This window comes from Bos taurus, chromosome 25, assembly GCF_002263795.3.
Source record: "Bos taurus isolate L1 Dominette 01449 registration number 42190680 breed Hereford chromosome 25, ARS-UCD2.0, whole genome shotgun sequence".
NCBI lineage: Eukaryota > Metazoa > Chordata > Mammalia > Artiodactyla > Bovidae > Bos > Bos taurus.
The window spans coordinates 13144072-13159380 of NC_037352.1; the positions used below are offsets into that span (position 1 = coordinate 13144072).

The following is a 15309-nucleotide window of genomic DNA, read 5'->3' on the forward strand; positions in this document are numbered from 1 at the left end:
ATTCAAGGGATTAGATCTGATAGAGTACCTGAAGAACTGTGGACAGAGGTTCGTGATATTGTACAGGAGGCAGTGATCAAGACCATCCCCAAGAAAAAGAAATGCAAAAAGGCAAAATGGTTGTCAGGAGACCTTACAAATAGCTGAGAAAAGAAGAGAAGTGAAAGGCAAAGGAGAAAAGGAAAGTTATACTCATTTGAATGCAGAGTTCCAAAGAATAGCAAGGAGAGATAAGAAAGCCTTCCTTAGTGATCAGTGCAAAGAAATAGAGGAAAATAACAGAATGGGAAAGATTAGAGATCTCTTCAAGAAAATTAGACATACCAAGGGGAAATCTCATGCAAAGATAGGAACAGCAAAGGACAGAAATGGTATGGACCTAATAGAAGCAGAAGATATTAAGAAGAGGTGGCAAGAATACAGAGAACTATACAAAAAAGATCTTCATGACCCAGATAACCATGATCACAATGCTGTTGTGATCACTCATCTAGAGCCAGACATTCTGGAATGCAAAGTCAAGTTGGCCTTAAGAAGCATCACTAAGAACAAAGCTGGTAGAGGTGATAGAATTCCAGTTGAGCTATTTCAAATCCTAAAAGATGATGCTGTGAAAGTGTTGCACTCAATAGGCCAGCAAATTACTCAGCAGTGGCCACAGGACTGGAAAAGGTCAGTTTTCATTCCAGTCCCAAAGAAAGGCAATGCCAAAGAATGTTCAAGCTACTGCACAACTGCACTCATCTCACATGCTAGCAAAGTAATGCTCAAAATTCTCCGAGCCAGGCTTCAACAGTATGTGAACCATGAGCTTCCAGATGTTCAGACTGGATTTAGAAAAGCCAGAGGAACCAGAGATCAAATGTCAACATCAGTTGGATCATCAAAAAAGCAAGAAAGTTCCAGAAAAACATCTATTTCTGCTTTATTGATCACACCAAAGCCTTTGACTATGTGGATCACAACAAACTGTGGAAAATTCTTAAAAGAGAAGGAATACCAACCCATCCTACCTGCCTCCTGAGAAATCTGTATGCAGGTCAAGAAACAACAGTTAGAACTGGATATGGAACAACAGACCAGTTCCAAATCAGGAAAGGAGTACGTCAAGGCTGTATATTGTCACCCTGCTTATTTAACTGATATGCAGAGTAAATCATGCAAAATGCTGGGCTGGATGAAGCACAAGCTGGAATCAAAGATTGCTGGGAGAAATATCAATAACCTCAGATATGCAGATGATACCACCCTTACGGCAGAAAGCAAAGAAGAACTAAGAGCCTCTTGATGAAAGTGAAAGAGGAGAGTGAAAAAGTTGGCTTAAAGTTCAACATTCAGAAAACTAAGATCATGGCATCTGGTCCCATCACTTCATGGCAAATAGATGGGGAAACAATGGAAACAGTGTCAGACTTTATTTTCTTGGGCTCCAAAAATACTGCAGATGGTGACTGTAGCCATGAAATTAAAAGTCACTTGCTCCTTGGAAGAAAAGCTATGCCAAACCTAGACAGCATATTCAAAAGCAGAGACATTACTTTGCCAACAAAGGTCTATCTAGTCAAAGCTATGGTTTATCCAGTAGTCATGTATGGATGTGAGAGTTGGACTATAAAGAAAGCTGAGCACCGGAGAAATGATGCTTTTGAACTGTGGTGTTGAAGAAGACTCTTGAAAGTCCCTTGTACTGCAAGGATATCCAACCAGTCCATCCTAAAGGAGATCAGTCCTGATTATTCATTGGAAGCTGATTATTTCATCTGAAACTGAAACTCCAGTACTTTGGCCACCTCGTGCAAAGAGCTGACTCATTGGAAAAGACCCTGATGCTGGGAAAGATTGAAGGAGGAGAAGGGGATAACAGAGGATGAGATGGTTGGATGGCATCACCCTCTCTATGGACATGAGTTTGAGTAAGCTTTGGGAGTCGGTGATGTACAGGGAACCCTGGCACGCTGCAGTCCATGGGGTTGCAGAGTCGGACACGACTGAGCGACTGAAATTAACTGACATAATCACCAAATTTGGAGGTGATTTTATATTTTAGAGTAGAAGAGTGGTTGTTTTTATAGGCTGTTAGGATTATTTGGGGGCCTTAGTCTAAAATTTGATTTTCTCCTAAGAAGTAATTCATTTGGCTTAAAAAACTAGAAAGAAATTACGTAATGCACTTACACTTTCCAGTCTTCACAATCATTGCTGTTGGCTTTTTCTAGTTTGTGATAAGGGTCACACAGATTTTTCTGTGTGATAAGATGTCTTTCCCAGTGAAAACTTTTTATTCTAAAATGAAAATGAAAGTCGTTCGGTCATGTCTGACTCTTTGTGACCCCGTGGACTATACAGTCCACAGAACTCTCCAGACCAGAATACTGAAGTGGGTAGCCATTCCCTTCTCCAGGGATCTTCCCAACCCAGGGATTGAGCCCAGGTCTCCTGCATTGCCAGCATATTCTTTACCATCTCAGCCACCAGAGAATCCCAAGAATACTGGAGTGGGTAGCCTATCCCTTCTCCAGTGGATCTTCCTGACCCAAGAATCTAACAGGGGGTCTCCTTTTTTTTCTGAACTACTATTAATTATCTACATATTTTAAATCTTGTGTTTTGGTAAAACCAGGTATCAGAAACTGGTTTGATAGGGACTTCCGTGGTGGTCCAGTGGTTAAGAATCTGCCTGCCAGTGCACGGGACATGAGTTTGATCCTGGGTCCAGAAGATCTCACAAGCTGTGTAGTAACTGAGTCTGTGCTCTAGCGCCCTTGAGCCGCAACAAGAGAAGCCACAGCAATGAGAAACCTGAGCACTGCAGCGAAGAGTAGCCCCACCCACTGCAACTAGAGAAAGCCCATATGCAGCAACGAAGACTCAGCACAGCCAAAATAATCGTTTTCTTTTAGAAAAAAGGCAGAGGATTCATGTTGATGTATGGCAAAAACCATCACAATGTTGTAATTATCCTCCAATTAAAATAAATGAATTAGAAAAGCCCCCCCCCCACAAAAAAAGGCCAGAGGTTATAAAAGAATTTTTTAAAGAAACTGGTTTGATAATCTGCCAGATTTTCTCACCACTACATACTTGATATGAGCCAGTCAAACAGGATCAAAGTATGATGCTTTAAACATCACTGCAAAGCCAGCTACAGTCTGCTTTTAGGAACTGGTCCCTAGCCAAATCTGTCTGGGCTGGACTTCTGTGATCCTTTGCTGTGCATTATGTACCAGAGTTGAATGTTACCAAGAACTGATTGCTCAATTCTGAGGTGACAGCCCAGGTAAGCCTAGTCCTGTATCCCATCCCTGTCCCCTGACTACCCACAGTGATGACTGCAGGGACTGATCAGAAAGTGATGGATATAAACACTAACGATTTTTCAAAGATTATGATTATTGATAGAAATACTGTAGTAGGTAATACTTTTAATAAGTACTGCCTCTCTGGAACTCTGGAACATTTAATGTACTAGCAGTTAACAGATTAAGGAATCACTGTGTCTTTAGAGTGAGTTGCATTGTGGTATGGTAGGAAGAGCACGAACCTGCCAAATTCAGATTTCTAGGTTTAAATTCCACTTAGACGACCATCTAGCTGTATAACTTCAAAACTTCACTGAACCTCTTTGAGCCTTTCATCTGTACTGGGGCTAATATGAACCTCACAAGGCTGTTGTGGTGATCAGCAGCAACGTAACTGTAAGATGGACCTTACAGAGCATGGGACTAGTGCATTGTAGGTTCTTGGTAAGTGGTAACTCCGATCTCTAAGACACGGACTGCAGAGTGTTTTTGTGGTCAAGGCTAGAGCACTGCAACGTTAAATGCCCTGAGGACCTGTGGACTTTCTCCAGTAGCTTGTATGACCGTAAGAGCAAAGACCTGTTGAGGAACCATCAAACAGTTCCCTTGGTAATGGTAATTTGCCCCAACTACAGGCTGGAACCAGTCTGACCTAATATATGAGTTGTCATTATGTTTATAACTCTGTTTTAAATGTTCACTTGTTTTATTTGTGAAACATATAATTTTAATTCTGAAACATTTAAGGTTTCAATTTTGCAACTGTCCTAAAGGAACTAGGAAATAAACGGAACTGTAGAGGCACACTAATAAGATTAAGAGGAAATATCACCATGATAATACTGTAACATTTAACTGAAGTATTAACTCCTCTATCTATACCACGGAAATGATTTCTTTTCCTCTCACAGCTCTGAAGAGCCCCGCGGCATTCCATGAGCAGATAAAAAGCTTGGAACGAGCCAGAGTAAGAGATTTTCATTTAAAATGTTCTGCCTCTTTCTTTTGTGTTAGAATACCTGTGGACAAGTAATAATCTTATTCCTACATATGTCAATAGAGAAAATAGAGTGTATTTTCAAGATACATGGTATATGGAGCAGTGTAGCCTGGGGTTGTTTTATCTTGAAGGTTTGTAGAAAATACAGGACATTCAAATTTTGTTCTTTAAAGCTAGTAACCTATCTTTGTATGTAAAGGAAAAATCACACTTCTTTCTTGCTTTGGGCATAACAAGGTCTTAGAATACTGATGGAACATCTCTGCCAGTTGTTAGCCCTGCAGATGGATAACCCGAGGGAGGGGATTTACACCAGATCCTTCCTTGGGTGGTTTCCCTCCCAGGTCTGTGTTAGTGGGACATTTGACCAAGACTTGGGGAATTTGACTGAAGGAGCAATGTTGCCATATTCAGCTCTGTTTTATTCTTTGAGATGACTCCATCATAGTTGCATTAAAGTGATGTTTATTATTTTTCTTTAAAGGGCCACTATTTGTTCTTTTCAATTTATAGGAAACTTCTATCATGCAATATAAAAACAAACATGTTCCACAAATTCCTTAAGAGTTTTCCCAGGATGCAGTAATGATCTCTTAGAGTCATATAAACTACAAAACTCATTTTAAAGCCATACTGTTTAGAATTGAGTACAGTTCTGAATAAGAAAATATGGTTAAAGACATGAATTCATCAAAGACAGTACATTGGAATTTTTAGGAAATGTGTTATCTAGGTGAATTTTTACTTGACCTGAAGTGTAGACTTTTTTTTTAAGATACTTATATGTTCAAATCCTCTGTTCAGAGGTCATCTTTAAAATTATGAGCCTCTGCTTTTCCAAGTTTTAAAATAAAAGTCTATAAAGTGCTTACTTTATGTCAACATAGACTTCAAATCCCTGTACAATTTTGAAGGCTGCAATTTAAGTCCTGTATTGGATAATAGTTTCTCACAGAACTAATTTCTACTCTTTTCTTTCTCTCAAAATCATGACCAAAAGCATATACAATTTATTTAAATGGAGTTACCTTGAGGGAAAAAAAAAAACACAATAAATCATAAATAATTTATGGTAAGACTTCCTCTTTCTCTCTCTATCTAAAAGACCGAAAACTTTTTGAAGCACAAGATTCGGAGTCGACCAGATCGTTCTGAACTTGTCAGGATGCACATTTTAGAAGGTAAAAGTTCTGTTTCTGCTTATCTTGCTACATTTTCTCAAGAAAACAAGTGAGACTTCCACCATTTCTGTTTATTCCGATTTTAATAACTTTTAACCCCACAGGCTGACATCCTGTCAATTGGATAGCAGCATGAAGACCCCAAGCTAAAAGTGTTATGTTAGATACACGGGGTTATACAAATAACCAGATGATGGACTGAGTCTTCCCTGCCCGCTGAGGGCGCTTATGGGCTCTCTGCCATACTGTTCTGGAAAAACATTTTCCGTCCAGATTTCTTCACCAGTGGGTGATGTGTGCCCACTCATCATAAAAGGTCTGATAGACACAAATCTAACCCTAGATTTTAAACCACTTGGACCCTGTTGTGTCTACCTGGGGCAAGCCCATACCTAACATTTTTCTTTGTTGCTGCTTACACACAACAGTCCAGCTTGATCTGACCATTATCACAAACAAACTCCCCTCAGCCCACCACATTTTCTGCATGCCTGAGCCTCATCTTTTACAAAGCTGGTAAGGACAGTTCTATTACATCTTTGGTGAGGCATGTGGCTCAGGTCGTGGCTTTTTCTCTCTAAAGATAAAGCCTTCTTGGAAGGTGGTACTTCTACCATAAAGTCCCGAGATACATTTTCTTCCATTGTTTTGCTTCACTGACTTAATTTGTTGAGCAAGACGAGGAGCCTGACCTTGTGATAGCCTTGAGAGTGTGAAACCTTGAGAAGATACAGCAACTTCTCAAACATTTAGAGACAGTTATTAGGTAGGAGGAAGATTAGATTTCTTTTCTCTGGCCTAATGATAGAGTTAGAATTAGGTTGATATTACAGAGGATTAGATTTTAGCTCAGCATAAAGGTCAGTCAGATGTCTCCAAATAAAATCTTCAGGAAGTGACATGGTTGTCCTTACTAGAGGTGTTCGTTTGCTCCAGCAAGCTAGGCACCAGTCAGATTTCCCCCTTCATGGAGCTTATTACAGTCTAGTGGCAGAGAGATTATATGCAGGCAAAACAAGTCAATTACAGATTGTGAAAAGTGCCCTACAGGGAATACAGACAGACTGACACTGTGTAAAGAACGTTGTAAAGCAGTTCCGAGTATCAGGCTGGTCCCTCAAACCCCAAGTAGAGTCTCTTCTAATCCAGATAATCTAAGACTAGGTAACTATCTTCGTGTCTGGGATGGGAGGCAAGAAGTCTATGCCTTTCTCCACTTCTACTGGACTAAAAAAAGCTTTTCCAGAACTCCATTGGTAGGGTAGGAGCAGCCACCAGCTGTCAGGGATAAGTGAATCTTCAGAGAAGCAAGTTTGCTGGTAAGTAACTTAGTGAATGACTCCTTCTGTGCCTGAAAATATCTTGACCTGTAAGAGACATTTTTGTAGAAATGACACTGCCCGTTTCAACTTGTCGTCTGACTGTAACAGGCTTTATTAACATAATTAAAACTAAGGCAAATGCATTTAACTATCAAAAGAAATCATATTTGCTTTTTCTAAAATCAGACTCTTCAGCATTTAAAAGCCTAATTATATATAGGAATAAACCATAAGTGATGTCTTTAGGACATCTATTCTAAAGTTGAGATTTTTGAAGTAAGAATGTCTCATCTATAATTTTAAAAATACCTTAAAACCACCAGCAACTTATTTTGCCATCATCCCAGTTTTGATTGAATTGGATGTTTGGCAGGCAGAAGTCTAAATTATTTCCTGAAGTTTTACCTCCGCCTCATGGAGATGAAGATGCACTTAGACCAGAATAGAAGCATACTGAAATGCCAGCCTCTACTACTCGCTTTTGGAATATCTTCTTCCCAAACATTCCTGATATCACTTGGATAGTGTCAGTGGAAGGGAGGCAAAGGCAGGAGACTGTCCTGCCTGCATCTTAACAAAAGCATCTTCAGAATGATTTGCATGATCTACTTCCCCCGCTTGTCTTCCTGTGCAGTTAGAAGGGCTTTATCTACTAAGATTGGGGCCAGAGTTGTTTTATACAGGAAAATTATAAAAATGAGATGAGCACATGTGTTATTTTTAAGTTACAGAAACATGCATTTATTTACCAATATGCCGACTTAGGACTAAGAACTTCACATGAGGGGAATCATCTGCAATTTCCATTCATGGTGGATCAAAATGTAAAGATACTTGAAAAGCAGTCTGAGTTTAAAAATCTTAAATTTTATCGTTTTTCCCCAAATCTTTATAGTTGTTAGTTGTCCTGATGTGACAGTGATTTTTTTTTAATGACTTGCTTTTATCAAGTCATGCCAAAGCATTTAACTCGGGTTTCCAAGAAATAATCATTTTTGAAGTTTATGATTTCCCCGTAACATTTAAATTATGAGTGACGATGGCAATCGCAATATGGCACTGTTTTGTGGACAGCCAAGGTTAATTTTTGGTAAGCACATAAGGTGAAAAGAGAAGTGCTCAGCTGTGCTGAAGGGTAGTTTATTGGCCGTGGGGTGTCAGTGTGCTTTGGGCCTCAGCTAGGACATCTAACCTACAGAATGAAAAACATCAGACAGTCCTGAGGTTACTTACAGGGAGTTTCATTAAAAGATCTTCTACTGAATAATTTAAGGAGCAAGCAACTTTCAACGCAATATTGAGTTAACACCAACAGTCAGACTAAGTATTATTTAGAACAATTTAATAAAATGTTAATGAGCATTACCAGAAACACAGGAATTATGCAAAGTTATGCTGTTTATGAGTTATGATATTTATAGTAGTTTCACGTCTATTATACAACTTTATGCATTTGTGGGTACATGAGTTGATGCTTCTATATGACAATTAATTACTATGTAATTGAATGTCTCAAGGTTATTTATTCAGAAATAAATCCAAATTTTAATTATTATGAAGGACTCTGTGCACAGGAATATGATTTGTAGCTTTTCCCACCAACTCCTGCAGAGAAGCTTGTAGTCTGAGATACAGTGTCACCCCTTCGAAGAAATGAGTTTCCAATGAAGCCAAATCTAAAACTGCAAACTTCTTGAGCATGGACCACATCTCTCTCCTCTGTTCATCCTCTGTATCCCCAATACCTAATAGATGTGAATTTGACCCTCCTATCATAAATAAGCAATAGCAGCACCTCAGTTTTGGCTTGAGTTCATATTAATTTGAGTCCAGGGACATCCACATTGTGTAGACAATATAAAGCTTTCCAGGACTAGAATGTAAATTGCAGATGGGAGCATTCTCAAGCAGTCGTTGTCTTTCCATAAATAAGTTTACACCAGTTGAAATTAGTTGGCCTGAAATAACATTATGGAATTCAGATTCAGATCAGTCACTCAGTCGTGTCCGAGTCTTTGTGACCCCATGAATCGCAGCACACCAGGCCTCCCTGTCCATCACCAACTCCCGGAGTCCACTGAGACTCACGTCCATTGAGTCAGTGATGCCATCCAGCCATCTCATCCTCTGTCGTTCCCTTCTCCTCTTGCCCCCAACCCCTCCCAGCATCAGAGTCTTTTCCAATGAGTCAACTCTTCGCATGAGGTGGCCAAAGTACTGGAGTTTCAGCTTTAGATCATTCCTTCCAAAGAAATCCCAGGGCTGATCTCCCTCAGAATGCACTGGTTGGATCTCCTTGCAGTCCAAGGGACTCTCAAGAGTCTTCTCCAACACCACAGTTCAAAAGCATCAATTCTTCGGCGCTCAGCCTTCTTCACAGTCCAACTCTCACATCCATACATGACCACAGGAAAAACCATAGCCTTGACTAGACGAACCTTTGTTGGCAAAGTGATGTCTCTGCTTTTGAATATGCTATCTAGGTTGGTCATAACTTTCCTTCCAAGGAGTAAGCGTCTTTTAATTTCATGGCTGCAGTCACCATCTTATGGAATAGAGACAGTAATTCAAGTAATAATTAAACCTGTGTTTCCTCTTTCAGAAACATTTGCAGAGCCGTCCCTGCAGGCTACTCAGATGAAGTTGAAAAGAGCTCGACTAGCTGATGATCTGAATGAAAAGATTGCTCAAAGACCTGGTCCTATGGAGCTGGTAGAGAAAAACATCCTTCCTGTAGACTCCAGTGTTAAGGAAGCAATTATAGGCAAGACTCTGAAATTTTACTGTTTTCTGAGAGACAAACTTGGAAGTTTTAGATAAGAAAAATCTACTTTTAAAGCCAGCACCAATCATGATTATTGTTTTCTGGATGATTTAGAAATCAACATTTGTACTTATCTCCATAGTATTATTATTGTTATTATTAATACTATGTATGATAGGATTAGCACCAGTTAACACAGATATTCCTCTAACAAGAGGTTTAAGCTACCCTGACCTATGGAAATTAGGCAGTCTGTATTCAGTCATTTTATGATTCCATTCAATTCCAAAGAAATGGGCCCCAAAAGGGAAGGTGTCAGTACAGCAGCGCTGCTCCCTGAGGTGGGACTTAGCAACAGATACCCCAGTCAGAGCCCCATTTGGCCTCATAATGTTTTTCAACAGCTGGATCCAAGCAAGCTCCGCACATTGTCTTTAGCTGATGTATCTCTTAGGTCAGTCTCCTGGGCAGATCTTCTTCCTCCTCTCTTTGCTTTTTACTTGCTGATGAATGAACTTATTTTGTCCTTTAGCACTTCCACACTCGAGGTTTCTTTGAATGCATTTGCATCCCTAGGTGTCAGTTAAAAATCTCTTGTCTCCTGTACTCCTATCAGTAGTAGTCTGATCCAAAGGCTTGATCTGACTCAGGTTTGGTATTTTCCCCCAGGTATTCGTCATAGGTAGTTGTGTATTCTCCCACTGAGAAGTACATTATGTCCAACTTTGTTTTTAAACAGCTTTCTTTAGTCCTTATAATGAATAATATTTCTCCTTTTTCATTTTAACCTTAGTATTCCAAGGCCAAGATCAATTAAGAATCACTTCTTTCTTTAGGCGTTGGGAAAGAGGACTATCCCCAAACTCAGGGCGATTTCTCATTTGACGAAGACAGCAGTGATGCTTTGTCTCCGGACCAGCCAGCCAGCCAGGAGTCGCAGGGGTCAGCCGCGTCCCCAAGTGAGCCAAAAGTTAGTGAATCGCCATCTCCTGTGACTACAAACACTCCAGCCCAGGTATTGCTTTTCTTGTTTTTAACCCCTAAACCAAGAAAGTGCCTTGTTTTTATGTATCTAGGTAATGCATCTTCACTAGAAAAAAAGTCTGAAAGTGCAGAAAAGCATAGATTTTTCACATGTAATCCAGCTATTCACATTTTCAGTAGATTCTTACATTTTCTTTCTGTTCTATGTACACATTTTTACTTTACAGTTTTGTAACTCAATTTTTTCATGTAACTTTTTTTTGAGTTACAATTCACACATCATAAAATTCACGCTTTTTTCTTTTTAACCATCTTGGTCGTCTTTAAGTGTACAGGCCTGTAGTCTGTATTCACACTGTTGTGCAGCAGATCTCTAGAAGCTTGTCTTACAAAACTGAAGCTAAATCCATTAAACATCAACTCCCCATCCCCCCAGGCCTGGTAAGTACTTTCCTTCAATCTCAATGAATTTGATTACTTTGAATATCTCATATGGCTTATATTATTTAAGTGTCCTTGGGGTTCATTTATGTTGTAAAATGTGACAAGATCTCTCTCAGTTTTTAAGCTGCATAATATTCCATTTTATGGATATACCACATTTTGTTTATCCATTCATTAGTGAACATGGGGTTGCCTCCATCTCTTGGCTGTTGTGAATAATGATGAGTACACGAGTGTGAAAATCTCTCTGAGACCCTGCTTTTAGTTCTTTGGGCATATACCCAGAAGTGGGATTGTTGGATCATATGGTAGTTCTATTTTTAATTTTTAAGGAACCACCATACTGTTCTCCATACTGGTTGCAACATTTCACACTCCCAGCAGCAGTGGAGGAGGAAATGGCAACCCACTGCAGTATTCTTACCTGGAGAATCCCATGGACAGAGGAACCTGGTGGGCTACAGTCCATAGTGTCGCAAAGAGTCGGACACGACTGAGACACTAAACCACCGCCACCAGTGCACATGTGTTCCTATTTTTCCACATCCTCACCAACACTTGTTAATTTCTGTTCTTGTCATAGTAGCTGTTTCAGTGGAATGAGGTGATCTCACTGTGTTTGTTTTTATTGAAGTATAGTTAATTTACATTTTTGTGTAGTTTCAAGTGGACAGCAAAATGATTGTTATACATATAAATATATATGTGTATATATATTTTCAGATTCTTTTCCGTTATAGTATTATAAGATATTGAGTATATTCACTGTTTTCTTTTTTCAACTGGAGTATAGTTGGTTTACACTGCTGTGACTCAGCCATACGTACACCTAGATCCCCTCTCCACAGAGCACCGAGCAGAGTTCCCTGGGCAGTAGCTTCTCATTAGTTACCTGTTTTATGCACAGTAGCGTACATGTGTCAGTCCCAACCTCCAAGTTCATCCCACCCCCACCCCCCCTCGGTATCTATACATTTGTCTCTATTTCTACTTTGCAAATCATCTCTACCATTTTTTCTGGATTCCATGCATATGTGTTAATATAAGATACTTGTTTTTCTGGCTTCATTCTTTATGACAGCCTCTAGATTCATCCATGTCTCTGCACATGGCACAATTTCATTCCTTTTTATGGCTAATAAATAGTCCATTGTATATATGTACCACATCTTTATCCATTTCTCTGCTGATGGACATTTAGGTGACTTCCAGGTCCTGGCTATTGTAAATACTGCTGCAGTGGACACTGGGGTGCATATATCTTTTTGAATTATGGTTTTCTCTGGGTATATGCCCAGGAGTGGTACTGCTGGGTCATAGGGTAGTTCTATTTTTAGTTTTTTAAGGAACCTCAATACTGATCTCCATATTGGCTGCATCAGTGTACATTCCCACTAACAGTGTAGGAGGGTTCTCTTTCTCCACATCCTCTTCAGCATTTATCATTTGTAAATTTTTTGATAGTGGCCATTCTGACTCATGTGAGGTGATAGCCTCACTCTAGTTTTGATTTGCTTTTCTCTGACCATTAGTGATGTTGAGTCTCTTTTAATGTATTTGTTGGCCATCTGTATGTCATCTTTGGAGAAATGTCTATTTAGGTCTTCTGCCCATTGATTGTGATGTCTCACTGTGGTTTTGATTTGCATTTCTCTAATCATTAGTGATGTTGAGCATCTTTTCATATGCCTTTGGTCATTTGTATATCATCTTTGGAGAAATCCCTTTTCAAATCCTTTGCTCTCTTTAAAATCAGGTTGCTTTTCTGTTGCTGAGTTGTAGGAGTTCTTTATATGTTCTCGATATTAACCCCTTATCAGATATATGATTTGCAAATACTCTCTCCCATCTTTTCACTCTGTTGACAGTAACCTTTAATGAACAGACGTTTTTAAGTTTGATCTAGTCCTCTTTGTGTGTTTTTGGTTATGTGACCTGTGTTTTTGGTGTCAGACTATGAAATCATTGCCATAATTTGGTGTCATAAATTAGATTGTTTTGGATTGATTGGATCCTGTTTTTTTCTAAGAGTTTCATAGTTTGGGGGGTCTTACATTTAGGTCTTTAATTGATTTTCATTTTTGTATATAAGATAAAGATCCAACTTCATTCTTTTGCATGTGGATATCCAGTTTTCCCCAACACCATTTGTTGAAAAGATTGTTCCATCCCCACTGAATGGTCTTGGCACTGTTGTCAAAGATCATTTGGTCATATATAAGAGAGTGTATTTACATGCTTTCTATTCTTTTGCATTGGCCTGTATCTCTGTCTTTATGTCAGTATCATTTTGATTACTAGAGCTTCATAGTAAATTTTGAAATCAGGAAGTGTGAGATCTTCAAATTTTATTCTTCTTCAAGATGATTTTGGCTACTTGGGGTCCCTTGATATTCTGTGTTAATGTTAGGATGAATTTTTCTATTTCTGTTAAAAAAAAAAAAAAAGGCACTGGGAAAATTCAACCTTTTAAAGTGTGTAATTCAGTGCTTACTAGTATATTCACAGATTTGTGCAACTCTCACACTATCTGATTCCAGAACACTTTCATCTTTCCCAAAAGAAGCCTGTACATATCAGCAGTCACTCCATTTGGCCCTAAGCAACCATCAATATACTTTGTCTGGATTCACCTATTCCAGACATTTTTTTGTAATAAATTCTGGAATCATACAGTATATCATCTTTTGTGATTGGCTTCTTTTGCTTAGGTGTAATGTTTTTAAGGTTCATCCATGTTGTAGCATGTATCAGTACCTCATCCCTTGTTGTGGCTGAGTAATATTCCATTGTGTTGATATACCACATTTTTTTTTCATCAGTTAGTGGACATTTGCTATTATGACTAATGGTGCTGTGAACACTAGACAAGTTTTTATGTGGACATATGTTTTCACTTTTCTTGGGTATATATCTTGGAGTGGAATTGCTGTGGCATATGGTAACCTTATGTGTACCTTGCTTGTATACCTTAGTATTTAACTGAACTGATACACTGTATCTCTATTAACCAATTCCTTATTGTTGGTTAGTGGTGTTTTAGTCACTAATTCATGTCCGACTCGTGGGATCTCATGGACTATAGCCCACCAGGCTCCTCTGTCCATGGGATTTTCCAGGCAAGAATACTAGAGTGGGTTGCATTCCTTTCTCCAGGGGATCATCCCAACCCAGGGATCAAACCCCAGCCTCCTGCACTGCAGGCACATTCTTTACCAACTGAGCTGGGAAATCCCTACAGTTGTTTCCTATTTTTCACTACACCCTGGTTTTTTAATACATGCATAGTGGGCACTGATTATCTCTTTGAATAATTACTAGATACTAAATGAATTTGAAACCTTATGTTAGGCAAAAGGTAGGCACTTCATCTGCCTTCCAAGAAAGAGTTCCACGGTGACTATGTCTTTACCACAAATAGGTAATATCATTACTTCAAACTCTGCACACTGGAGACTGGAATGTTTTATTTGGCCACTTGATTTTGGTTATACTAAATTTATTCAACAAATACTTATCCAGCACCTACTATGCATCAGATTATATATGAGTATTCAATATAGTACATGCAAAAGAATCTAATATTTTTTAATAATTGCATTAGAAATTCACATTTCTTATTTCCTCAATGAGCATTTGTGTTTCTTTTGGTTTTAAAGAACTCTCATGCTGCACATAATTTGTTTTTCCTCTTTATCATGTTTTTCCCTTACTGAAATTTTAATAGTATTTAGTTATTTTAAAAGTCAAGACTGTTGAACTACTTAATGTGATGGGTCAAGTTCAGTAGAAAATGTTCTTACTAAAACCAAGCATCATAGAATTTTTGAATTGTACAGGAATTGAGCAATTATCTGGCCTCACCCTTTCACCAGGGGAGGCCTCGGTTCAGAGCAGTATGGAAGTTTGGTGATTAAAAATGTTTGGATATTTTCTTACAGCATTTCTTCTCATTCATGAATATCTATTTGTTAGGGACTGTATGTTTCAACATTATCTTCTTTCCTGCATTTATCACCATTATCTGAAATAGAGGTGTGTATCTTTAACACCTAGCACAGGGCCTGGTACAGAAAGAGTACTTAGTTGAATTCAGCACCATGAGCACTGACTAATGCCAGCTTGTAGAAGCAATATGTCTCCCATACTGCTTCTGTATCCCATGTATGTCTCCTGTACTGCATCCTGTGATGCCAGCCTGTCTCCCACTTGGAACCATCAGAGGTAGTCAGAGGAGCTACACTTTATACTCTCCTGTCAGAGTTTACAGGGCAAGTGTGACTGGCCCCTCAGCTTCATTGGAACCTGACCTGGA

At 39.0% G+C, this 15309-nt stretch overlaps 1 protein-coding gene and 1 long non-coding RNA gene across 19 annotated transcripts in view; one reads left to right on the plus strand and one right to left on the minus strand.

The window, feature by feature from the left end:
• Positions 1-15309, plus strand: part of MRTFB (myocardin related transcription factor B) — a 315742-nt gene that overhangs the window by 264040 nt on the left and 36393 nt on the right. For all 18 annotated transcript variants that reach the window (XM_059881259.1, XM_059881261.1, XM_059881260.1 and 15 more), the window contains 4 exons: positions 4211-4266; positions 5405-5480; positions 9405-9566; positions 10403-10581. In XM_059881259.1, the coding sequence (XP_059737242.1) occupies positions 4211-4266; positions 5405-5480; positions 9405-9566; positions 10403-10581 (473 nt within the window). The remainder of the gene's footprint in view (positions 1-4210; positions 4267-5404; positions 5481-9404; positions 9567-10402; positions 10582-15309) is intronic.
• Positions 1-15309, minus strand: part of LOC104975849 (uncharacterized) — a 93507-nt gene that overhangs the window by 13282 nt on the left and 64916 nt on the right. The gene's annotated exons all lie outside the window — the stretch shown is intronic.